Below are 25,622 nucleotides of genomic sequence, written 5' to 3'. Positions count from 1 at the left end.
CTGCTCGTTTCGCTCTACATCACTTCCTGGAGGTTGTTCCAGTCTCCATGGAATTCCTCCACTTTATTATTCCTTTTAGCACAATAGTATTCCATCACCAACATATACTGCAATTTCTTCAGCCATTCCCCAATTGAAGGGCATCCCCTCATTTTCCAATTTTTGGCCACCACAAAGAGTGCAGGTATGAATATTCTTGTCCAAGTCTTTTCCCTTATTATCTCTTTGGGGTACAAACCCAGCAGTGCTATGGCTGGATCAAAGGGCAGACAGTCTTTTATTGCCCTTTGGGCATAGTTCCAAATTGCCCTCCAGAATGGTTGGATCAATTCACAACTCCACCAGCAATGAATTAATGTCGCAACTTTGCCATATCCCCTCCAGCATTCATTACTTTCCTCTGCTGTCATGTTAGACAATCTGCTAGGTGATACCTCAGAGTTTTTTTGATTTGCATCTCTCTGATTATAAGAGATGTAGAGCACTTTTTCATGTGCTTATTAATAGTTTTGATTTCTTTAACTGAAAATTGCCTATTCATGTCCCTTGCCCATTTTTCAGTTGGAGAATGGCTTGATTTTTTGTACATTTGGTTTAGCTCTTTATAAATTTGAGTAATTAAACCTTTGTCAGAGGTTTTTGTTATGAATATTTTTCCCATTTCTTACTTCCCTTCTAATTTTGGTTGCATTGGTTTTGTTTGTACAAAACCTTTTTGATTTGATGTAATCAAAATGATTGATTTTACATTTTGTGTTTTTTTCTAGCTCTTGCTTGCTTTTAAAGTCTTTCCTTTCCCAAAGATCTGACATGTATACTATTCAGTGTTCACCTAATTTACTTATGGTTTCCTTCTTTATATTCAAGTCATTTACCCATTCTGAGTTTATCTTGGTGTAGGGTGTGAGATGTTGATCCAAACCTAATCTCTCTCATACTGTCTTCCAAATTTCCCAGCACTTTTTATCAAATAGTTAATTTTGGTCCCCAAAACTGGGATCTTTGGGCTTATCATAGATGTCTTGCTGAGGTCACTTATCCCAAGTCTATTCCACTGATCCTCCTTTCTGTCACTTAGCCAGTACCAAATTGTTTTGATGACCACTGCTTTATAGTATAGTTTGAGATCTGGCACTGAAAGTCCTCCTTTCTTCACATTTTCCCCCCATAATTTCCCTGGATAGCCTTGATCTTTTGTTCTTCCAAATGAACTTTGTTATGGTTTTTTCTAATTCAGTAAAAAAGGTTTTTGGTAGTTCAATGGATATGGCACTAAATAAGTAAATTTATTTGGGTAGGATTGCCATTTTTATTATGTTAGCTCTTTCTACCCATGAGCAATCAATGTTTTTCCAATTGTTTAGATCTAGTTTTAATTGTGTGGAGAGTGTTTTGTAGTTGTGTTCATATAGTTACTGTGTTTGTCTCGGCAGACAGATTTTCTAAGTATTTTATATTGTCTAGGGTGATTTTAAATGGAATTTCTCTTTCTAATTCTGAGATGTGTTGGAAATATATAAAAATGCTGATGACTTATGTGGGTTTATTTTGTATCCTGCAACTCTGCTAAAGTTGTTGATTATTTCGACTAGCTTTTGGTTGATTCTCTAGGATTCATTAAGTAGACCATTATATCATCTGCAAAGAGTGTTAGCTTGGTCTCCTCATTGCCTTTTTTAATACTTTCAATTTCTTTTTCTTCTCTAATTGCTACAGCTAGTGTTTCTAGTACAATGTTAAATAATAGAGGCGATGATGGGTGTCCTTATTTCACTCCTGATCTTATTGGGAAGGCTTCTAGTTTATTCCCATTGCAGATGATGTTTGCTGATGGTTTTAGATATATATTGTTTATTATTTTTAGGAAAGGCCCTTCTATTCTTATGCTTTCTAGTGTTTTCAATAGGAATGAGTGTTGTATTTTGTCAAAGGCTTTTTCTGCATCTATTGAGATAATCATGTGATTTTTCTCAGTTTGCTTCTTAATATGGTCAATTATGTGGATGGTTTTTCCAATATTGAACCATCTATGCATTCCCAGTATGAATCCTACCTGGTCATAGTGAATAACCCTCATGATCACTTGCTGGAGTCTTTTTGCTACTATCTTATTTAAGATTTTTGCATCTATATTCATTAAGGAGATTGGCCTGTAGTTTTCTTTCTCTGTTTTTGAGCTGCCTGGCTTTGGAATCAGTACCATATTTGTGTCGTAAAAGGAATTTGGTAGAACTCCTTTGCTTATTCTGTCAAATAATTTGTATGGTATTGGGATTAGCTGTTCTTTGAATGTTTGATAGAATTCATTTGTGAATGCATTTAGACCTGGGGATTTTTTAAGGGAGTTATTTGATGGCTAGTTCAATTTCTTTTTCTGATGTGGGGTTGTTTAGGTATTCTATTTCTTTCTCTGTTAGTCTAGGCAATTTTATATTTTTATAAGTATTCATCCATATCACCTAGATTGCCATGTTTATTGCTATATAATTGGGCAATATAGTTTTTAATGATTTCCTTAATTTCCTATTCATTAGAGGTGAGGTCTCCCTTTTCATCTTGTATACTGTAAATTTGGTTTACTTCTTTCCTTTTTTTTAATTAGATTGACCAGTACTTTGTCTATTTTATTTGTTTTTTCAAAGTACCAGCTTCTAGTCTAATTTATTAAATCAATAGTTCTTTGACTTTTCAATTTTATTAATTTCTCCTTTGACTTTTAGAATCTCTAATTTAGTCTTCGTCTGAGGGTTTTTAATTTGTTCACTTTGACCTCTGCCCTCTCTAATTTGTTAATATATGAACTCAAGTATATAAATTTCCCCCTGAGTACTGCTTTGGCTGTATCCCGTAGATTTTGAAAGGATGTCTCATCATTGTCATTTTCTTCAATGAAATTATTAATTATTTCTGTGATTTGTTCTTTAACCAATTCTAGAGAATCATATTGTTTAATTTCCAATTAGTTTTTGTTTGCCTCTCCATGTACCCTTACTAATTATTATTTTCATTGCATTGTGATCTGAGAAGGTTGCATTTATTATTTCTGCTCTTTTGCACTTGTTTGCAATGTTTTTATGCCTTAATACATGGTCAATTTTTGTGAATGTACCATGTGCTGCTGAGAAGAAGGTGTATTCCTTTTTGACCCTATTTATTTTTCTCCACATATCTACTAACTCCAATATTTTAAAGATTTCTTTCACTTCTCTTACCTCTTTCTTATTTATTTATTTATTTTGGTTTGATTTATCTAGTTCTGATAGAGGAAGGTTCAGGTCTTCAACTAGTATAGTTTTTCTATCTATTTCATTCTTGAGCTCCTCTCGTTTGTCCTTTAAAAATTTGGATGCTCTGCCATTTGGTGCATACATACTGAGTACAGATATTTCCTTGTTGTCTATACTGCCTTTTATCAGGATGTAATTACCTTCCCTATCTCTTTTAACTAGATTTATTTTTACTTTGGCTTTGTCTAATATCATGATTTCTACTCCTGCCTTCTTTTTATCATTTGATGCCCAATAGATTTGGCTCCATCCTCTTACTTTCACCCTATGTGTATCTACCTTCCTCATGTGTGTTTCTTGCAGACAGCATATGGTAGGGTTTTGGATTCTAATCCACTCTGCTATTCGCTTGCGTTTTATGGGTGAGTTCATTCCATTCACATTCAGAATTATGATTACTAGCTGTGTATTTCCCAGTATTTTGATTTCTACTCCTGGTCCTGCCTTTTCTTCTTTCACTATTTCCTTCTATACCAATGTTTGTTTATAGTCAGTCCCCCAGTTCCCCCCCCCTTATTTTACTTCCCTTTTTACCCCCCTCCCTTTTTATTCCCTCCCTTATTTTCCCCTGTAGTCTTTTTAAAATTCCCCCCCACCCTCTCCCTCCCTTGTATTGCTTCCCTCCCCACCAATCCATTTGTTACCCTTCTACTTCCCTATAGGGTACAAATCTATTCTCTGCCCCAATGTATTTGATTGTTCTTCACTCTTTGAGTCAATTTCAATGCACATAAGAGTTGAGTATTTCCTATCTCTAACCTCTTTACCCTTCCAGTGTATTGCTATTCTCTCCTTCCCATCATGAGCTTCTTTGTGACATATAAATTTACACCCTATTGTTTCTTTTCCCATTTCTTTTAGTATTAACCTCTTTTTATCTCTAGTTGTGTATATATATATATATATATATACACATTATATGTATACACACATATATATGTCTTTATGTATACATATATCTATATACATATTTATGTCTTGGCATTTCATCTTATACAATTTGTCACTGTTCCCTCTAAGAGTAATTCTTCTAGCTGCACAGGTGATAATAACAGTTTTTAAGAGTTACCAATGACCTCTTTTCTTATAGGGATACATATTGTTTTAACTTATTGGGTCTCTTAAAAAAAGTTGTTTTCGTTTTGTTTTGTTTTTCTTTTTTCCCTCTTTCTTAATTACCTTTAGATAATTCTCTTGAGTTCTGTGCTTGGGTATCAAATTTTCTGTTCAGGTCTGCTCTTGTCTTTACAAATTCTTGGAATTCTTCTGTTTTGTTAAATGACCATACTTTCCCTTGTAAGAATATAGTCAGTTTTGCTGGGTAGTTGATTCTTGGTTGTAGACCTAGTTCCCTTGCTTTCTGGAATATCCTATTCCATGCCTTTTGGTCCTTCAGTGTAGATGCAGCCAGATCCTATTTTATCCTCATGGTGGTTCCATGGTATCTGAATGACTTCTTCTTAGCAGCTTGCAATATTTTTTCCTTGGTCTGATAGTTCTTGAATTTAGCTGTAACATTCTTGGGTGTTGTCAGTTGGGGACTGAGTACAGGAGATGATCTGTGAATCTTTCAATCTCCACTGTTCCCTCTTGTTCTAGAATATCAGGGCAGTTTCCTTGGATAATTTCCTTGTAATATGATGTCTAGGATTTTTCTTTTGTCATGGTCTTCTGGTAGACCATTGATTCTTAAGTTGTCTCTCCTTGAACAATTTTCTAAATCTTCTGTTTTGTGAATGAGGTGCTTCATATTTTGCTCAATTTTTTCATTCTTTTGATTTTGTTTTATAGTGTCCTGCTGCCTTGTGAAGTTGCTTGCTTCTAATTGTTGTATTCTTGTTCTTAAAGACTGGATTTCATCCCTGGCTTTTTGGTCATCCTTCTCATTCTGGTCTGATTTTTTTTGGATGTCATCTTTCATCTTCTTTGCCTCCTCTTTCATCTCCTTTGCCTCATTTTAAAGCTGAATAATTTTGGCTTTCAAGACACTGTTTTCTGTTTCTAGATGACTTATCTTGATTTTAAAGATGTCTTCAGCCTCTCTTAATTGTGTTTTGAATTGTATTTTGAGTTCTTCCATAGCCTGTATCCAATTTGCTGGAGTTTCTGTTTTTTTGCTAGATGTTCCCTCATCCTTCTTTGTTCTATTTGCTCTTTGTTCATTGCCTGGATAGAAGCTGTTGATTGTAATTTCTTTTTTCTTTTTCTGTTGTTTGCTCATATTTACCCCTTCTTTACTCCCTGAATTTGCCTGCACTCTTGCTCCTCTCATTTTTTTGTTGGATCTGTGGGCTTTTCTGTCAGCCTTCACCCATGAAGCTTAGTCATCAAATCTTTCAGTGCAGTCTGTGGGGGAGTGGTGTTGGAGCCTGAGCTTCCCTGCCCTCTGAAGGCTTGATGGGATAAGTCCAGCTGTGTTGAGCTGGATGTGCCCTGAGGCCAAAACCTCTGTGGGAGGGGCAATATGGAGTGTCTGCGCTGCTCCAAGTAGGCTGCCTGCTCTGCTTTCTGCATTTCTTCTCCAACTGATTCCCCACTGCTTGTATTTGATGCTCTGAGACTGGCACAGCTTTTCCCGCAAGGAACACTCCAGACCAGCATCCTTGCCCACCCAGAAGTTCCTGCTGCCCTGGAGGCTTAGCACTCTAGGTGGGGGGAGGGGTCCTGGGACCTTCCTGTTGTCTTCCCCTTAATCCCAAGTGTTATTGAATTCTGGCTTTTGGGGGGGCATACCTTTTGAATTGAGTCCAGCAGGAGGGTTCCTTGGCTCATAATCAGTAAGGAAGGGTTTGTTGAGGTCTGAACTTTCAAGGTCTGAACTTTTGCTGCCTCTATGATGCTATCTTGACTCCGCCTCCTGGATATAATTTTTAATAATAGTTTTTTGATACTTTGCAATCCATATTCCCTCACACTCATTCTCCCCTCCCCTCTCAAGATATGTAATATGATACAGGTTATACATGTGGCATTGTATAAAATTTAAATTAATATCCAATAAATCCAAGTATTATATTTTATAAGATTTATTAATAATCACTTGAAGTAAAAGAAATGAAAGGACAGTAAAAACCTGAGTAAAATTCTCCTGCCTCTCACCTCAACCTATCTCCACACTGCATTTCTGGGGAGGAGAGAGAGGGGCAGGGTCACACAAAAATTATCTCCAAAATGTAAGGACAGTAAGGTGAGAATGAAAGTGGGATGCTGGGAGAGAGAGTCCCGGGGAGGGAATTCTAATTATCTATATGCAATGCATATTTCTATATTGTCACATTGCGAAAGTAGACATATATTGATTCCATAAGGGAAAACAATCTCATGAAAGAAAATAATAGTTTGCTTCAATTTACATTCAGAGTCCATCAGTTCCTTCTATGGCAGTGGATAGCCTTTGTCCTCATGAGTCTCTTGAAAGTTGTCTTAGATCCTTATATTGCTGATAATAGTTAAGGTTTTTACAACTGATTATCATACATTATTGCTGTTACTGTTTATAATGTTCTGGTTCTGCTTACTTCATTTTGCATCAATCACTTCATATAAGTTTTCAGGGTTTTTTTGGTGATTGTCCTACTCATCATTTTGTATGGTACAATGGTATTCCTTTAAAATGATATACCACAACTTGTTCAGCCATTCCCCAATTGATAGACATCCCTTTGGTTTCTAATTTTTTGATAACACAAAAAGAGCTGCTACAAAATATTTTCATACGAGTAAGTACTTTCCCCCTGTCTTTGATCTCTTTGGGATATATACCTAGTAGTAATATTTCTGGGTCAAGGGTATGCAGTTTTATGGTCCTTTGGGCATGGTTCCAAATTGCTCTCCAGTTCTCAGCTCTATGAATAGTGTATTAGTGTCCCAATTTTCACACATCCCCTCCAACATTTGGCATTTTCCTTTTTTTTTTTGTCATATTAGCCAGTATGATAGGTATGAGGTAGTACCTCAGAGTTGTTTTAATTTGTTTTTATCTAATTAATAGTGATTTGGAACACTTTTTCATATGACTAAAGATAGTTTTAATTTCTTTGTCTAGGTCTGGTTAGTTTTAAGAGAATATGTTGATGGGGGCAGAAAGTTTCTAAGAGAGTAAAAACCTCCTTCAAGATAGAAATCCTTTTCTTGCTAGTCCCAGTGTCTATGTATCCCTGTAGCTGTTTCTTTAATTTCTAAGATTTCTTATCCTAGGGAATGTTTTCCTCAAACCAAGTCTACCTCCTTCACAATATCTCCTATAATTTCTCAATATTTAACATTTCCTACACAGTTAGGATATACTTCAATTGTGGTATACACTAGAGTAAGAGACATCTATCTTCCCAAGTACTTGTCAATTTCCTAAATGATATCAGACAGGTTAAAGTCAGAAGGATTTGCCTTAAAGTAACTCTAAAATGGTAAACAAATGGGCCTGAGTGCCATCAGGTGTAAATTATTATTTTTAAATACATAAGGAAACTAAAATGAATCTTCATGCAAGTGGTCATGGACATCTTCCTTTGGTCTATGGTTTTGTTACCAGAAAAATAATTTATTTTGAGAGAATTTTTAAAAATCTGTAATTTGGGGTGGCCTTGTTTATTAAAAATTTTATTTAAATATTTTATTTCCCCAATTACATATAATAACAATTTCCAGCATACATTTTCTAAACTTATAGAATTCCAATTGTCTCCCTTTCTTTCTTACCTCCTCTCTCCCAGAGATGGTAAGCAATTTGATCTATGTAATGTGTATATAATCTGAGGAGGCAATTCTGAAGGAAGTTGATAAGAGGTATTGCTGTGTGTGTGTGTGTGTGTGTGTGTGTGTGTGTGTGTGTGTGTGTATGTATTTACAGCTGGAGACTAGGGTAGGATAACAGTGAAAATAAAAAGATGTCCACTTTGTGACACTTACTAGAATCTTTAGGTTTCTCAGATTAGAAATTGATAAGACATGCTATAGACTTGCTTCCTTACCTAACCGGTGGAGTAAGCTTACCTTCACACAAATGTTAATTCTGAAACATGTTATATAGGGATTAAAAAAATAAGAATCAAAGGGAAGTCTAGGTTTGTGTGCTTCCGAAGAAATCACAATTAACATAATGAAATGTGAAAAAATATGGTCTTGGGCGGGTTTGCTTCAGGTTGCTTGGCAAACTCTTGAAGAAAAAACTGTCCTTAGGACCATGGAATGGGAAATCCTCCCCAGTGCGGGGGCTATGCAAACCATAGCACATTGATGAGGAAGCCTCTGCTTTGGAGCTGCCTGCGTTATCTGGGGCTTATTTGTAAGGAAGCTGAAGATTGATTTGTGGCATCCATTGCTTGCAAGCATAATCTTTTTGCACCTCCCCATCAAAAATCAAATACCGCTACCCCTCCTTTCTCCTCTCTAGTGACTGGCTCTCCAATAGAGGCGGCTGCAGTCCCCATTATGCCCATTCCCGATCTGTGAGAATTTGCCTTTTTCTGCCTTATTGTCAAAGAAGGTTGTAATTGCTGCTGACTTGGGGCTGCCAAAGAACAATAGCTTCGGTGCTCAGCTGCCCTCCGTTCCTTCCGCCCAGTCGAGCTCGGGTCTGGCCTAGGATTTGGCGCTTTCTCGGCACCATACAGAAGCTGCCCGAAGCTCCTGTAGGCGGTGAGGCCTGCTTCCTTGCCCTCTGCTTGCTCCTCACTAGCTCGGTGCGCTCTGTTCCCGCGCCTAAGCGCATCGTTGTCAGGGCTGCGGGGAGGTGGCAGAGCTGGATGAGCCAGCGCCTGCGCCGGCTGGCCCTAGCTTCAGTGAGAGGGCTCAGGGACGGGAGGAGGGGACGGCCACCTCTGCCGCCGCCTCTGCTGCCCCTGCTGCTCCTGCTGCTCTGCTGTCAGTCTGGAGTCTAAGCATGGGGAGGGGGAGGAAAAGGGGAGGGAGGGGGAGGAGTTGGGGTTGGGAGCAGCAGCAGCAGCAGCAGCAGCAGTCTCCGGGGAGGGGATAGGTACATAGGCGGGACCTGGGCATCGTGCTGAGAGCATCCTTCCCCCAGCTCGGTCCCCAGCAGCTGCCAGTGTTTGCTCGCCCTCTTGCCTGGTTCCTGACTTCTTTTGTGTTCTCTTTCCTGCCCTGTCTCTGTCGCTCCTGCAGGACCTGTTTATTCCTCCCCGCACTACAAGAAAGCGGATGATGAGATGTCTGGGACTATGTCCACTGTGGACCTGCATGAGGCACCCCCTCGCACCATTTACTTCAACCAGCCCCAGCAGAGCAAGTTCCGCAACAACCGGGTCAGGTAAGAGAACCACGCAGTTGGGAGGAGGAGCAAGGAGAAACCCTACATGCATGCACAGTTAGGATGCTGTTGCTCTTCCTTTGCAGCTCCCCCAAACAACAACAAACAACCCAGTAAAAACAGTTATAGTCAGTGGACCCCCTCTGAACCTCCTCATCCCTTTCCTCATTTGCCCAGGGGATCTTTTGTCTCAAGCCTCATAGTTACTGGAACCCTGAGCAAAGTCTTCCCACCCCCCAATATTTCCAAGAGTGGGTCCCGTTCTCATCCCAAGGCCCTCACCCAGGGGATCCCCTTGAACCTATTGGTGAGCAGTACTGTATAGACAACTGCTAGATGACATTTCTTGTTTATAGACTACACAGGCATCCTTTAAAAAGAAAAGAGAGAAACCATACACTTCATATAGCTTTATTATCTTAGCATTGTACCTGGCAATTAATTAGTCACACAGCCTGTCCTAAGAAACACCTGGTTTTCACTTGTTTGAGTTTAGAATAATGAGAATTAACTTTGCCCAGATGTTAATCTCAACTTCTCTGAAGGTAGTGTTTAAACACAGAATTGTCGGTTGTTAGTTCTAGGAGGTGCCTTGGAAGTAATGCCCTGTCTTCTCATTTTACAAAAAAGGAAACTGAGACTACTGGAGATGAAATAATTTGACTGAGGTCATTCTACAAGTTAGTAAGAAACTAGTACTAGAACCTTGGTCTCATTGACTTCTAGTAAAATATTTTCCCTTTAAGGGTCTGTTTAAAATACTCTAGCATGTTTTTTTTAATTAGAGTAGAAAATATTTTGACAGTTATGTTTAAAAAAGATTGTGTCAGCAGCTATCACAAGTGATTTGATTAGATGAACAAAGAGACTTACATATGGATGGAATAACTTCTTTCTTGATGAATAAGAGACATTATGGATGTCACAAGTTTTTTCTTTGAACCTCCAGTCAGTTAAATAGAATGACTAGTGCTGCCTTCAGTGCAAGGATAGTTTAATATTACTGTTAGAAAAACCCTGTGATTTTCTTACCATCTTTTCCAGAATTGCTGTTTGAACACTGAGGAACTGAGATTTGGTTTCTTTATGATAGGGAGATTCACTCCATTCATTCACTAATTTTCTAAGCTATTCCTATTCCCAGCTTCTGTCTAAGAAGAAAGGCTTTCTTTTTGGGAAATTCTGGGACTGGTCTGTGTAGATATACCTTGTATTAATTTATATTGTGTTGTACTTGTATTACTTCATACCTTTTGCTGTAATTTATTTTCATGAAGTAAAAAAAAAAAACATTAAAGTATTTTACCCTAAGACAAGAATTGAAGAGTTAGGATATCTCCCTTTCTTGAAGTTCAGTAATGCATCAGGTGTTGTTTCTATTTGACTTCCAGAGTTTAGACTTTGTAGTCTTATTTATTTTGTACTATAAATGCTACAGAGGAAGATGTAACAGAAGGAGAAGGGGATCTGTTAGCATCCTGACTTTGTAAAAAACATTTTAGTAGTCCTTTTCTTAACTTCCAGAGGACTATAGTAAAGGAAGTTTGATTCCTGCATTCTATATTGAGACAAAATTGATTTTTAAGATTATTATTGCAGTTTAATAGTAAAATTTTAAGTGGCCAGTGTGTTGAATAGCTTCAGATCTGATATGGTGTATAAAACTATGGAGTGCTTGCTAGGCACTAGGAGAAAATATTAGAGAACAATAGTCCCTCTTTCTCCCCTCTTCTCTTTATGTCTCAGGATTAAAACCCTGCATACGTGATTAAATTAGAACCGAATTAGCTAAACTTTGTACTTATTAATTATTAAACTATTGTTTGTATATTCAAGTTTCATAGCATGTGCTGTCAGCATAAAAGTGACTCAAAATTTAATACTTAGAATCTTGAACATTTAAATGTAACTTGCTTTATGATCTGGGAGTTCAATCATTCTTAATGTACAATATGTCTGTCAGTAGGAATGATAACCAGACTAATAATGTAACATTGGCCCTAAGAGGCTTATCATAATTGCATCTTGTTTCATCAAGAATTACTTGCAAAACTTGCTTGGACTTTTTAATGGTTATCAGAGGAGGTAAATTATGCCGTATTTTATGACCATAGTGACTGAAACTTTGTTTTTTAAAGATTTCAATCAGTTACTAGTAATTGTCAAAGTCTTTTATTTTATCAGAAATGTTTGTTAGAATCTGACAGAAAAAATGTATTTTTTAAAGTTGTATTGAACATCATAATTTTAGTACTTTGTTTTTTTTTTCTTCCAAGGCATTAGGAAAATTACTTCAGGAATGACATTTTTCCATAGAGAAAGAACCCCCAAATCCTAAATCCTAGACCCTTGTTTTTCTCCTAAGAATAATGAAAAAAAAATTTTTTTTAGAAAGCAGTAGCAAATAAATTATTTGAAGTGGGTCACAGTTTATATGCAGACACTTACTATTTGCTTGGATGTTGCTTAAATATGGTTCTTGGTTTCTCACCCCTAACTCTTTACTCTCTTGGACCATTATTGCCAGGGACTTAATTCAGAAAAGGAGCAGAGTTGAGGGTGTTTCCTCAGGTGACTTCAAATTTAGTCCATAAAGTATGAGATGGAGAATAGGTAGGCCTTCAGAAAAACAAGAGTAAATGAATGGAAGTTGATTTTGAGCTTATTTTAGGATGAGGAATAATATCCTACTCTTAGGAATCCTAGGAAGCAGGAAGGAGAAGGATACTCTAAAACCTTTCATGAACTAGATGTGTACTGCCTCTGTTTGATAGCACTGAAATCTAAGCAATTGCCTTTCTGATAGCCTCTATCATTTTACAATCAGTAGCCAAGTACTCAATTATTTCTTCAAGCTTGAAATGATGTTGGTGTTTGATTTGGCTTAAGATATTCATCCTGCTGGGCTACAAATATATTTTCTTCCTAGGCATCAATCTTTTTCAAACTGAGCATAAGCATTATGATTAGAAAGATGGCCTCAGAATCGGGAAGACCCGAGTTTGTCTTTCTGACCCACTCTGTCAATGTGACTATGTTAATATCTCAGAACTCTAGGAAACTATGAAAAACTATGTAACATAATATGTGTAAAAGGAATTCTTTCCGTCAACAAAATAACAAAATCACAGGGTCACTTTGATCCATGTCACTTGGCAATGGTAGTTGGAATTGGTTGAAAAAGATGATGTGACATAATTCCACATAGGATAATAGTCCTCATTTTATGTAATAAATGTCTTTCCACAAAGTTGAGTGAAAATCAGAATTTGGTAGTTTGATTTAAACCCTCTATGAGAATTTGCTGTTTTTTTTTAAGTGGTAAGTAAACCTTTTTTTGTTATATGAGTGGCCATCTCCTAATTTGCTAGTTTCATACAGATTTGCTATACTTGTGTTCAAATTCGAGTAAAAAATAAACGAACTCATACATTGATAAATTAGTATTCATATAATTGGAAACTGGGCCTTGTGCCTAGAGGTGGCCTTTCTATGTGGTTGTAAACATCTAAATCTTGAAACGGGGCTTCAAAGCTATAACAAGTCATTTTCACAGCTCTTTTGAGATTGAGTTCCTAAAAGCAAGTTGGGAATGTAACCATATGCCCAGGTATTTAATGCATCATCCACTTCAAGTGGGAGTTTTCTCTAGCAAAAATAACTCAAGAGTTCAAGCAGCCGGTTACTAGAGCAGCAGCCAAATAACATTGATAGGATTTTAATTCCTAAGGATACTAAAGCTTATTTCCTCAAGGAGTCTTATATGTAACAAATAAAATTGTGAATGACAATAAAATGTTGTCTTGAATTCACTAACTTTAAATTTTAAGTTGTCTTCCTCTATAAAGTAACATCTATTTGTAGGCTCTGTATTAATGTTTTGCAAGGTCATAATTTTATTTTAGTATCTATACAAGACATATGCGGAGACCCTGGTTTTTAAGAACTCTTTTGATATTGCTAAGATAAGGTTTTTGCCTCTAAGAAATAAAAGGGAATAGAAACTGTCTTTGATGGGAATTATGTAAATTTATCTTAAACTTGAAGGACCTGTGGCTTTATACTTCTGGATGTTCCTTCCAGCCACTCAGATCATAAACCCTCCATGCATTAAAGGATGATTTTCATTTTCCATAGACAGTGTATATATATATATATATATATATATATATATATATATATATATACTTATATATATCACTTCTAGTGATAAGACTGCAGATTTAGCTCACTTGAGTATTATATGAGATATATACACATAGTTCATCTTCAGGACCTTTACTCTCATCCTTTTCAACTTGATAATACTTTCAGAGCCTATACATCTCTGGCATTGCTTGTGAAATCCATGATTACTCCGTGTTACCCTGAGACATTGGTGTAGAGACTTAGTAGAACAATATTAGCAGAGAGGGCTATTGTGGTAAAAGATTTAATGTTTTGATCATTGCAAGTCAACCATTATTTGGTGATCATCACCATCCCTGTGATAACGGAATGTCAGTATCTCGGTATCTCGGTATCTGGGTAAGCAACCTCAAGGAGTTTTCTGTAATGGGGTGGGGAGTGGGAGGGAAGATAGAATTGGAAGAAGAACCGTAATCTAATTGTGATAAGATAGATACTTTATCATCATCCACATTGCAAGTAAAAACTTCAGAGAGACCAAGATGTATATTGTTTTGGAGAAGATATAGAAGTCCTATGAATCCCTGAGTATGAAACAGAAATTTCCATTATACAAAGCAAGATATAGACCTTAAGCACTTTGGGGGGAAGAATTGCCCCTTTAAAAAGCCTTCTTATCCCTAGTGACTATTTTTATAATATATATGTTTAACAAAGTTTTGTAGAATTGATATTTAAAAAATTTAATTGAAAACATTATACACCATTTTGAAAGCATCATTTATAATAATCTGTCTTATGAAGTAGCCCACATACTTTCACCCTCTTAGATAATTGTCTTCTGAGGCAGTTGTATTCTTTTCTTCTGCAACCCAAGCACTGAACACTCAATTAAAACAAATGTAATAAGATAATTGTCATATTCTTTTTTATTTAAATACCAACAAATGCCAGAGAACAAACATAAACACTCCATGGCATCATGTAAATAACTAGAACAAAGAGATTCCTGGGATCTGAGAACACCTGCTAATTTACTACAGATTAATTGACCTCCAAGATGAAATGCTGTTGTATGGGTTTAGTTTAGTTAGTGAATTTTATTATTCAAAGTTGAAAAGCAAGTTGGCCAATGTTTCATGTCAGGCATTAGCCAGTTTTGTCTTCCTGCTGCTTGCAAGTAAAGGAGAAATCTCTGAAATTAGAGAGCTATTTAAATAACATTTATTTATCTGCAATTGTCCTCAGAGACTATGGTAAATATACCATATTGAAGCTATGCAAGTGCAAGGATAAGTCCTCACAGGTATGAGTAGTAGATTAAAAACAAATATAAAACAACCTAGCACCTAGTTTTCCTCCCTCTCAATAATTCCCTCCTCCACAAATCTTGACCAAAAGATAGATAGATAGATAGATAGATACAAGAGAGAGAGAGAGAGAGAGAGAGAGAGAGAGAGAGAGAGAGAGAGAGAGAGAGAGAGAGAGAGAGAGAGAGAGAGAGAGAGAGAGAGAGAGAGAGAGAGAGAGAGAGAGAAGGAGAGAGAAGCCTGGTAAAAAGAAATGTCTTTGAACAAAACAAATTCCTACTTTGGCCATGTACAAAGATATTTCTCATTCTGCATCTTGGATGAATCTCAATCCTCTAGGACAGTGATGGCAAACTTTTTAGAGGGGCAGGTGATATGAGAAATGTTCTCAGGCTGTGGGGGAAGGGGAGATGGAGAGGGGTGCAGCCTAGCCCCGCCTCCCTCTGGCTTTCTAGTAAGGAACTGTGGCAAACTCTGTGCTGAGGCAATGGTGTGTATGCCCACAGAGAGGTCTCTGAGTGCCCCCCATCTGGCACACATGCCATAGGTTTGCTACTGTGGCTCTAGGATCATGGTTGCTCATTACTCTGGTCGATATTTTTTTGTTTATTTTTTTTAAAGCTTTATTTATTTATTTATTTATTATTTTTTAAACATTATTTTATTTGGTCATTTTCATACATTATTCATTGGAAACAGATCATTTTCTTTTCCTCCCCTCCCCTTCACCCCTCCCCTAGCTGAAGCACGATTCCTCTGGGTATCACATGTGTCCTTGCTCTGAACTCATTTCCTTGTTGTTGGTATTTGCATTAGGGTGCTCATTTAGCATCTCTCCTTGATCTTGTCCCCTCAACCCCTGTAGTCAAGCAGTTGCTTTTCCTCGGTGTTTTTACTCCCTCAGTTTGTCCTCTGCTTGAGGATATTTTTTTTTTCTCATAGATCCCTGCAGATTGTTCAGGGACATTGTAAAGCCATTAATGGAGAAGTCCATTACGTTCTCTTGTACCACAGTGTGTCAGACTCTGTGTACAATGTTCTCCTGGTTCTGCTCCTCTCACTCTGCATCACTTCCTGGAGGTTGTTCCAGTCTCCATGGAATTCCTCCACTTTATTATTCCTTTGAGCACAATAGTATTCCATCACCAACATATACCACAATTTCTTCAGCCATTCTCCAATTGAAGGGCATCCCTTCATTTTCCAATTTTGGGCCACCACAAAGAGTGCAGCTATGAATATTCTTGTACAAGTCTTTTTCCTTATTATCTCTTTGGGGTACAAACCCAGCAGTGCTATGGCTGGATCAAAGGGGAGACAGTCTTTTATCACCCTTTGGGCATAGATTTTTTTGTTTATTCTTGTTATTATTTTATAATATTGTTCTTCCCGTTTTGTTAACTTCATATCAACTAAAGATTCTTTCCTTAACCCTCTCACCTTCCATCTTAGAATTAATACTATGTATTCGGTCTAAGAGAGAAGAGTGGTAAGGGCTAGGCAATAGGGATTAAGCAACTTGCCCAGGGTCACACAGTTAGGAAGCATCTGAAGATAGATTTGAACTCCAGGCATCCCATCTCTGGGCTTGGTTTTCTATTCACTAAGTCACCTAGCTTGCCTTGGTTTCACCATTTCTTAAAGCACATTTGTTCCATTCTATTTCTATACCGTAATTTAATCCCCCCAAATGATGGGCACTGTCCTACTTTCTAGTTCTTGACCACCACAAAAAGAACTGCTGTAAATATTTTTGTGTACAGGGATCCTTTTCCTCATTCTTTGATATAAGTTAATAAATGAGGAGCTAGTTGGCACAGTGGATAGAGCTGAGTTCAAATCCTAATACAGACACTAAATAGCAATATTAGACACTTTAAAGTGGAGAAATACCTTCCAGAAATTATGAGGATCAAATGAGATAACATTTTTTTTTGAGATTCACAATTTTTAAAAATATATTTTTTTGATCATTTCCAAGCATTATTCATTAAAGACATAGATCATTTTCTTTTCCTCCCCCCCACCCCCCATAGCCGACGCGTAAATCCACTGGGCATTACATGTTTTCTTTATTTGAACCCATTGCTTTGTTGATAATATTTGCATTAGAGTGTTCATTTAGAGTCTCTCCTCTGTCATGTCCCCTCAACCGCTGTATTCAGGCAGTTGCTTTTCCTCGGTGTTTCCACTCCCATAGTTTATCCTTTGCTTATGAATAGTGTTTTTTTTTCTCCTAGATCCCTGCAAATTGTTCAGGGACATTACACTGCCATTAATGGAGAAGTACATTACGTTCGATTATACCACAGTGTATTAGTGAGATAATATTTGTAAAGAACTTAGCACCCTAAGAGGCGCCTACTAGAAATTTAATAAATACCCATTCCCTTCCCTTAGCTAAAATAATCAATGGCAAGATTATTGTATTGCTCAGTTTTTGCCTTCTCTGCTGTTGTTATTGTCTTGGAATATTCTTGATCACTACTTAGAAGAAAAGTAGTGAATAGCAGAGCAGGAATTTCCAAGAGCTTCTGGAATCAACTAGGATGATCTCAGTAGAGGAGGTGTAATCATAGGTCATTTTAGGTCTCTCAGAGATGTTACCTTCAGGAGGAGCAACAGCAGTTGTGTGGGTTGAGACTGTCATGGTCTTTACTCGTTCATGCTAGCTCACGACTTGGAAGCAGCAGAGAGGAGGAACCAGCAATATTGCCCCTCATTCTGGAGTTGATAGGGCAGCTTTTGAGGACAGGAGAATTTAACGAATGAAGAGACAAGGTCTCTAAAGATGTAGGGTTTGTCTCCTGATGCAGAGAACTGGAGCTAAGGCCACACTGCAGGAGGTGTTTGGGAAAGGGTAAGTTACAGATGCCTAGAGATGGTGAAGTAATAAGATGAGGATGGACTGTATGGAATTCTGAGATATCCTAAAAGAGGGTTACACTTACAGCTCCCAGTTGTAGAACGTGCTCTGTTTCTGCTGAAACATCTGCACATCTTAAACAATGGTATTCTTCATTGGCAAACAAATGAGGGGTTTTAAAGTTCTGTAGGATGCTGGGGAGTTTGGATGGTGAATGACCTCTCAACTAACTCTTCCTTTGATTCCCCTTGACTCTGGAAAGAGCCAGTAGAAGAAAAATAGAGCTCTCTTGAGAGCCAGGTCTAGGTAGTCATGGGAGATGCCTGGCCTCTTCAGATTGATTTTCTGCCAAGGTCTTACTTTTAGGTCACAATCAAATAAGTCTCTCGTGTGATATTTGATGATCTATTCTGTCATCAGGAAATATTTGCGCAGGACATTGTGGTAGGATAATTTTATGGGCAAAAAAAGGGCCTTCTGCTAGAATCTGGGGTTAAACTATTGGCTTTCTTGTATGTAATTGATAATTCATAGATCTAAAAGTAGAGGGAATCCCAGTAGTCATCTGGTCTAAATTTTTCACCTTATATACAAGGAAACTAAGACTTAGGAAGCTCTGTTACTTCTTAAATAATTCTTTGATGAATAATAACTCACTTTTTGTGCTTTATAGATAGCAAAGTTGTCAAAATACTTCTTAAAATATTGTGAAGAAAACATTTTCTCCATTTTACAGATAAAAAAGTAAAGCTCCAAGAGGTTCAATGATTTGTTTTTACTTACATGCTTTCTAATTTCCATTTGTTCTTATGTTCCTGTGGCTTTGCTACCTTAACTCTAAGTCTATGTATCTTGAATAACTCTCTTTTTTGGTAATACCTTCTGAAATTCTTCCTGCAAGATGACCAGAGACTCTGGGGATTGCCTGATTGCAGAAATGCAATATTTCATTCAGAAGCAATGTTTTAAATGAGACACCTAGGGCATTGAAGAAACATCTATATTCATTTTCAATTTCCATGTTGATGTGTGTGCTTCAGGCTCAGAAAAGCAGTCTGTAGAAGAGTGAAAACTTCAGTGTTATTACTACTTAAATCCTAGTAATTAAATTTAGCTAACTCAGTTAAATGCAAAAAATAAAAATACAAAATTCTCTTTCAGTGTTCCAATAACTCGGAAAACACAACTGAATTACAGACAGCCCTAAACTTGGGGCTAAGGGCAAGGAGCACTGCTTAGCAGTCCTCTGGAGTAATTAAGGGAAAATAGCATGGTATAGTAGAGAGGGTGCTGCTTTTGGAGTTAGAGGATGAGGGTTCAAATATTAGCCCTGCTACTTACTACCAACATGACCTTTTTTGGGTAATTTCTTTTCTTTGGTATCACTTTCTTTTTTTTAAACCTTTATCTTCCATCATAGAATCAATACTGTGTATTGGTTCCAAGGCAGAAGAATAGTAAGGGTTAGGTAATGGGGGTCAAGTGACTTACCCAGGATCACACAGCTAGGAAATGTCTGAGGCCTAATTTGAATAAAGGACATCCTGTCTTTAGGCCTGGCTCTCAGAGATCCACTGAATCACCTAGTTACCCCCATAGATCATTTTCTTTATTTGTCATGCTTTATATCTGACCCCTTCTTTACGCTTACAGCTCCTACCTTAGTTTAGGCCCTCAACATCTCTTGCCTTAATCATTGCAATTGGCTCCTACTACTTTGGTCTGTTGTTTATATCACTGCCAAAGAAGTTTTCCTTAAGTGCAGACCTCACCATGTGATGCCTCTTACTCAATCAACTCCAGTGGCTCTCTAGTGCATCTAAGATAAAATATAAATTCCTCTGTTTCACTTTAAAAGCTCTGTACACCCTGGCAACAGCCTATCTTTCCCTTCTAATTGGACAGTGTTTTCCCTGCTAGATAATAATCTGACCAAGTGAGTGGGCCTTCTCTGGGTTCCTCATTCACTACACTCCATTTCTCATCCTCGTTCCTTTGTACTTACTGCCTGTCCTTCATGCTTGGGACACACTCCCTCCTTACCTCTGCCCCATAGAGTCCTTCTCAATACAGCTGAGTCACCATCTTTACCAGGAAGTCTTATATTAATCCCCTTAACTGCTACTTTGTGTTTAACTAATTTGTATAGTTTTGCATTTAACTTAGTATTTATACCATATATATTTTCATATGTACTTGACCTCCTTAGAATGTAAGCTCATTGTGAGTAGAGTTTCTGAGTACTATTTATTGCTTTGTAACTCCAGTGCCTAGAGTTGTGCCTGACACATAGTGGGAACTTAAAAAATACTTGCTGATGGATGGACTTTTCTCTCTATGCATTTGAGGGAAGTCAGAAGTCAGGTGCAAAAAATACTAGAATGTGAATTCTAAATGATCTGCCCACCTCATTTCTTCAAGATTTTTTATACCAGAAGCTTATAGTATATGGCTAACTGTTTTTATGTTATTATATTATATTATTATTATATCTGAGACTTATTAGTACATGACAGACTATTTGTCTCTTGTCTCCCCCTCCCCCCAACTTTCCCCTCCATTCCTTCATCCCTTTCTCTCTATCTTCTCTATCACTTTTGGGAAGTAAAGAACTCAACTAAAAAAAAAAATCCGATTTCAGAGTGATTTTTGTTTGGGATGGCAAGTAGGAAACTTTACAATGAATAACTTTGTGTCTCAGAACTTCACTTTGATAATCATGGAACAGTGCCATCTGTGATCTTGCACAAAAGAGTGAATATAGTTTGTTCATGTTACTCATGGCTGTTCTTATTTGTGAACTACCTTAGCCAAGAGCAAATTCATAATTAAAAACACTAATCAGCAGCCTTCTCTTTCAAGAGGGATTAAGTGGATAAAGAGAACAAAGGGAGCATCAGCTCTTTCATTGTTGGGATGGTAGAATGTATGCAACGTAATTTCCAGAACATGCAAGGTTAGATCTAGTATTAAATGCTGATTAATACCTTCCTTGTCCCCTTTTTAAAAAATTATAGCTAACTCTACAAACCTTAATCCATGGCTTGGCAAACTACTGTTTTGAAATCAATATATACTGATTTTTATAATGGCTCATTTTGGGTAGATTTCTAAGTATATCTGGGCCCACAATTAAGGTTAGGTCTTAAAAGCTACAGTGAGGTGACTTCTACCTTGTGATGGTATCAATTGCCATCTCTAAATGGCAGTTGTGTAATTCCTCATTTATATCTTCCACATTGCTAAAAGCTATCTTCGTTTGATAAAGCCTTTCATGTTGTTCTTATCAAGAAGATGAACAGATTTGGGAGATTTAATAGGTCGTGTGGGTTATGAACTAGTCAAATGACTGCATCTAAAGGTAGTCATTAATAGTTCTTGAACAGAAGTCACCAATGGGGCTCCTTGGGGATCTGTGCTTGGTCTTGTGCTGTACAAGATAATATTTGTAAAGCACCTTGCAATCTTAAAGTACTGTATATAAAGTATTTTATATGTTATTTATAATTAATATATAATAAATGTTATCACTAATATAATGATCATCGTCAGTGGCTTGGATAGATAGTATGCTTATCTCATTTGTAGATGGTCTAAATATGGTAAAGATAGCTAACGCATTGGATGACAGTCTGGAATTTAAAAAAAAAGGATCTTGATAGGATAAAATGTTTCATTAAAACTAATAAGATGAAATTTAATGAGGATTAATGGAAAAATCTTAAATAGAGACAGAGTTGGTCTATTCCAGTGTCTAATACTGTACTTTGTATATGGTAGGTGCTTGCTAGATTTTTATTTTTTTTAATTTGGTCAAGCTAGATATATGTTCAGAGTAGTTTCAGTATGGACTCAAAGAGAATTTGGGGGTTCCCCATTGATCAAAAGTTAACTATAGGTGGTCTTTTAAATCATTTAAATAAAATTGACTTTTTTGTGGAGTGGGGGATATGTTATACTTATAGAAGCCTCTTTTATTTTATTACCTTATTTTCTTGATCTTTGAAATTTGCAGGATTAGGAACTGTGCTTTTAAATTATTGCCCATAATATTTAGCATTGTGGGTGTCTAATATGAAATGTGGGTATTCAATGACAGGTCTCTAAATGATAGAGTAGCAGTCAGATTTAAATTACATAGTCAGAAATGTTTTTCTTTCCTAATAAATCTGATGTGCAGTAAGGATCTATGATAAATATTATTGTCTGCTCTGTGAAATGAGACTTAACACGCTTTATTTGACAGGCCTTAAAATAGAATTCTCTCCTTTGAAACAAAAAGACTGTTGCTGAATAATACCATAATTACTTCCTTGGTGCTCGGTCTTATTTTGTTTAATACTGCTTCATATTAATATTTAATGTGTTACCTTTACAAAATTAGAGTTCTTTAATCATTCCAGTCCTGTTGTATCAGAGTAAACCTAATTACTTTATATGAATGGTTTTGCCAAGGGCGAGTAGAAACATTAACTTTTGTATCACGATGGTGCCTGCCAGCTGTCCTGAAGGATTGGTAAGCACATCTGTCTTAAATGAAGCTGATATTTCACTGTGTGTTCTCATTAAAGGGAAAAATAATTTTTAAATTCAGGGCATCTATTTATTTTTTAAAAATGGAAATGGAATGAAAGATTTTATTTTGAAAATATGAACAGATGTTAAAAAGCGACATTCTTACATCCTAGGGACAAATGTTATAGATTCCAGATTAAATACATATTAGATTAAATGATTATTTCATTCTGGTATCCTCACAAAATTCTTTTCTGCTTCTCAGGAATTGTAAAGATAATACACATCTTCATTGCCACTTCTCTTCATAAAGTGAAAATCAAACAAGCATTGAATTATTTGTACCAGGCAGGTACCAGGCAGGTGTGGAGATATAAAGACCAACCTCCCAACCCCCCAAACATAAAGGAAAAGAAAGAAAAATAAAGGATCCTTGCCCTCACAAAGCTTACATTCTAGTTGGGGAAATGATACATATACATGTGAGTATACAAAATATACAAAGTATACAAAATAAAATATATACAAAGTAATTTTGTATACTATATATACAGTAAATATAAAAACCAAAGTAATATATATAATAAATATATAGAAAATAATTATAAAGGAATGGAAAGGACATTCATAGTTGGTAGGGGGTGTCAGAAAAGGTCTCATCTAAGAGTCAGTATTTGAGCTGTGGTTTGAAAGGAGTTAGTAGAGAAAGATTCCAGATGTGGAGGACCTTTTGAAAAGATCCGTGGAGACTGGAGATGGAACATCCTGAATTAAGAATCATCAAGCAAGCTAGTATGTCAGGAACACAGACTGTGAGGTAAAGTCGTGGAACCAAGTTGGTCAGTGAAGGAAGAGATCTAGGTTTGTTCCTGCATTGCCAGCTGTAGTTTGTTCCCTTTTAGACCTCTCTTTCTACTGAGATGGGGGCTCTGTGCTGCTGTGCAGCCAGATGATGCAGTGGATAGAGCTCTAGGACTGGAGTCAGGAAGACCTAGTTCAAATTTAGTCTGATGTGCTAGCTCTGTGACCCTGGCTAAGTCAATTCAATTTTGTTTGCCTTAGATCCTATTATTTCCTCCATTACAATTGAGAAAACAGTCTCTCACAGGATTGTTGTGAGGATCAAATGAGGTCATGCTTATACAAAATTTAAATTAATATCAATAACTCCAAGTATTATATTTTATAATATTTATTAGTAATCACTTGAAGTAGAAGGGAAAAAAAAGAAGTACAAAAGCTTAAGTATGACCACATGAGTAAATTTTCCTGCCAAGTTCTCCCCCCAGCCTCCACAGCTGCAATCCTGAAAGAAAAGATCGAGAGGGAGGAGCTACAAAACTTATATCTTCCCTACGTTAGTAAACATAAGGTAAGAAAGAAAATAGGAACTTGAGAAAGAGAGTTATGGGGAGAAAATTCTAATTATGCACTTGTAAAAGTGCTTAGCACAATGTCTGCTACATAGTAGGTGCTTAACAAATGCTTTTTTCCTTCCCTCTCTTCCATCATGCCATTTTACTGCTGCAAAAAACAAATGATCTTATTGAGGGGGATAGTAGAGTAGTAGAGTTAGTTCACTGTCTTCAGTGGTATGCATAGATAGCAAATTAATCTAATGAATGTGAAGACACACAGGTGCTTTTTGTTGTTTATTTTTTGTTTTTTATTTTTTTTGGTCTTTATTTTCTTGAGAAGACTTGAAAGAGAACATTCTTAGAAGCAATTTGTTGTAATTTGTTAGAACATTCTTAGAAGCAATTTGTTGTTGACAGAGCAGCGGACTTTAAGTCAGGAAGACTGCATTTGAGTCCTACCTCAGATACTGGGTGTGTGACCTTTGGCAAGTCCCTTAACCTCCGTCTTCCTCATTTTCCTGTGAAGATCAAATGAAATAGAATATGCAAAGCATTTATAAACCTTTAAGTGCTGTCTATATACATGCTGGTCATTTATTACAGCCTTTAAAGCTGAGGGTGGAAAGCTCCATTTGGCCCTCCTCTCCTTCAGTGAAAGGATTTAAGGAAGGTAGTGGCGCGCTTCATCCAAGCAGTGGAAGGTAGCGTAGGGAGCGTTAGATCTTACTGGACTACACCAAAGAGCACCAATTTCAGTGAGATGAATGCTGCCTCCATGGGCACAGACCGCAGTCCTTCAGGGCCCCCCTCGCCTCAGAGGCTGTGGCCCAACCCAACAGAAGCCCCTTGTGCCCTGCTAGCTAGCCTGACCGCCCTCTCCAGACTTCACCAGGCCAATCCTCTGAGGATGAACCTTCGCGGCTGTTCTTGGGCTGGTAGCCTGCAACCTTTCCATCTTGTGTACCTGCTGCTATAACCTGGGGCCCTGGAAAGAGCCATCCTCTGGGATCCGAGGCCCGGCCGATGCGGACCCTGCCTCTTCTTACCTGTGTCACAAATGACATCTAGGGGCCTCTGTTTCCCAGTCTGTAAAAGGTGGCCGTGGGGGGGGGGGGGAGTGCGGTTTGGACTGGATACCTTTTAAGGGACCTTTGAGCTCTCTACAATCTTTCAACTTACTTGCATGCCAGCCATGAATGAGGCAAAGGAAGGAAACTCAAAAGCTAAGTCAGTTGCTAAAAAACTGAAATCCTCTAAGAGATGGGGTGAACACTGTGGTTTGGCTCACGTTGTGACAGTGCAGGACTCTCTGGCTCCCTGGCCTACCTGTCCTTTGTACTTCAGATTTGGCAGAGAGCCCCGAGAACAGATGGGAGAGGACGTCACACAGGCGGGGAAGCATGCAAGGTAGGAGCAGACTTTTCTTTCTCAGCACTGGCTATATCATTTCAGAAAGCCGTCCCCAGGTCTTTAGCAGCTCTAGGTGGGTGCTGCTTCTGGGGATATCTGGTATAGGACAGCCTCCTCTAGTCCGGGTCACCCTTCAATCTCCATTCCAGGCAGTTATTCAGACTCCTTGTATGGCTGCTCGGGCAGCATGGCAGATGGACATTTGAATGACTGCTCCCATAATGACCTTGTGCTAATGCCAGCTATGGGGGTTTTCAGCATTTGTGATCAATGCACTCTGTGTCCCAGGCTCGGCTTTGGTCCTTGTTTTATTGGTGTCCATGTAAACCCAGAGGTTGGGTGTCCTGGGCCATGAGCAATTCCTGCAATGCACTTCAGCCCCATCTCTGCTCCTTTACATTCCTACCTTCCTTTAGGTTGCAGCTTGCCTGCTTCTGGTAAGATGCCTTTCCTAATTGCCTTAGTTGTGAGTTATTTCTTCCC

At 37.6% G+C, this 25,622-nt stretch overlaps 1 protein-coding gene across 4 annotated transcripts in view; it reads left to right on the top strand.

Annotated features, from left to right (window-relative positions):
* The window catches only part of ATP8A2 (ATPase phospholipid transporting 8A2), an 860,692-nt gene that overhangs the window by 138,820 nt on the left and 696,250 nt on the right, over nt 1-25,622 (top strand). For all 4 annotated transcript variants that reach the window (XM_056794696.1, XM_016421852.2, XM_007495237.3 and 1 more), the window contains exon 2: nt 9,408-9,552. In XM_056794696.1, coding sequence (XP_056650674.1) covers nt 9,408-9,552 — 145 coding nt within the window. The remainder of the gene's footprint in view (nt 1-9,407; nt 9,553-25,622) is intronic.

This window comes from Monodelphis domestica, chromosome 4, assembly GCF_027887165.1.
Source record: "Monodelphis domestica isolate mMonDom1 chromosome 4, mMonDom1.pri, whole genome shotgun sequence".
Classification (NCBI taxonomy): Eukaryota; Metazoa; Chordata; class Mammalia; order Didelphimorphia; family Didelphidae; genus Monodelphis; species Monodelphis domestica.
This window is presented reverse-complemented; position numbering and strand designations above follow the sequence as displayed.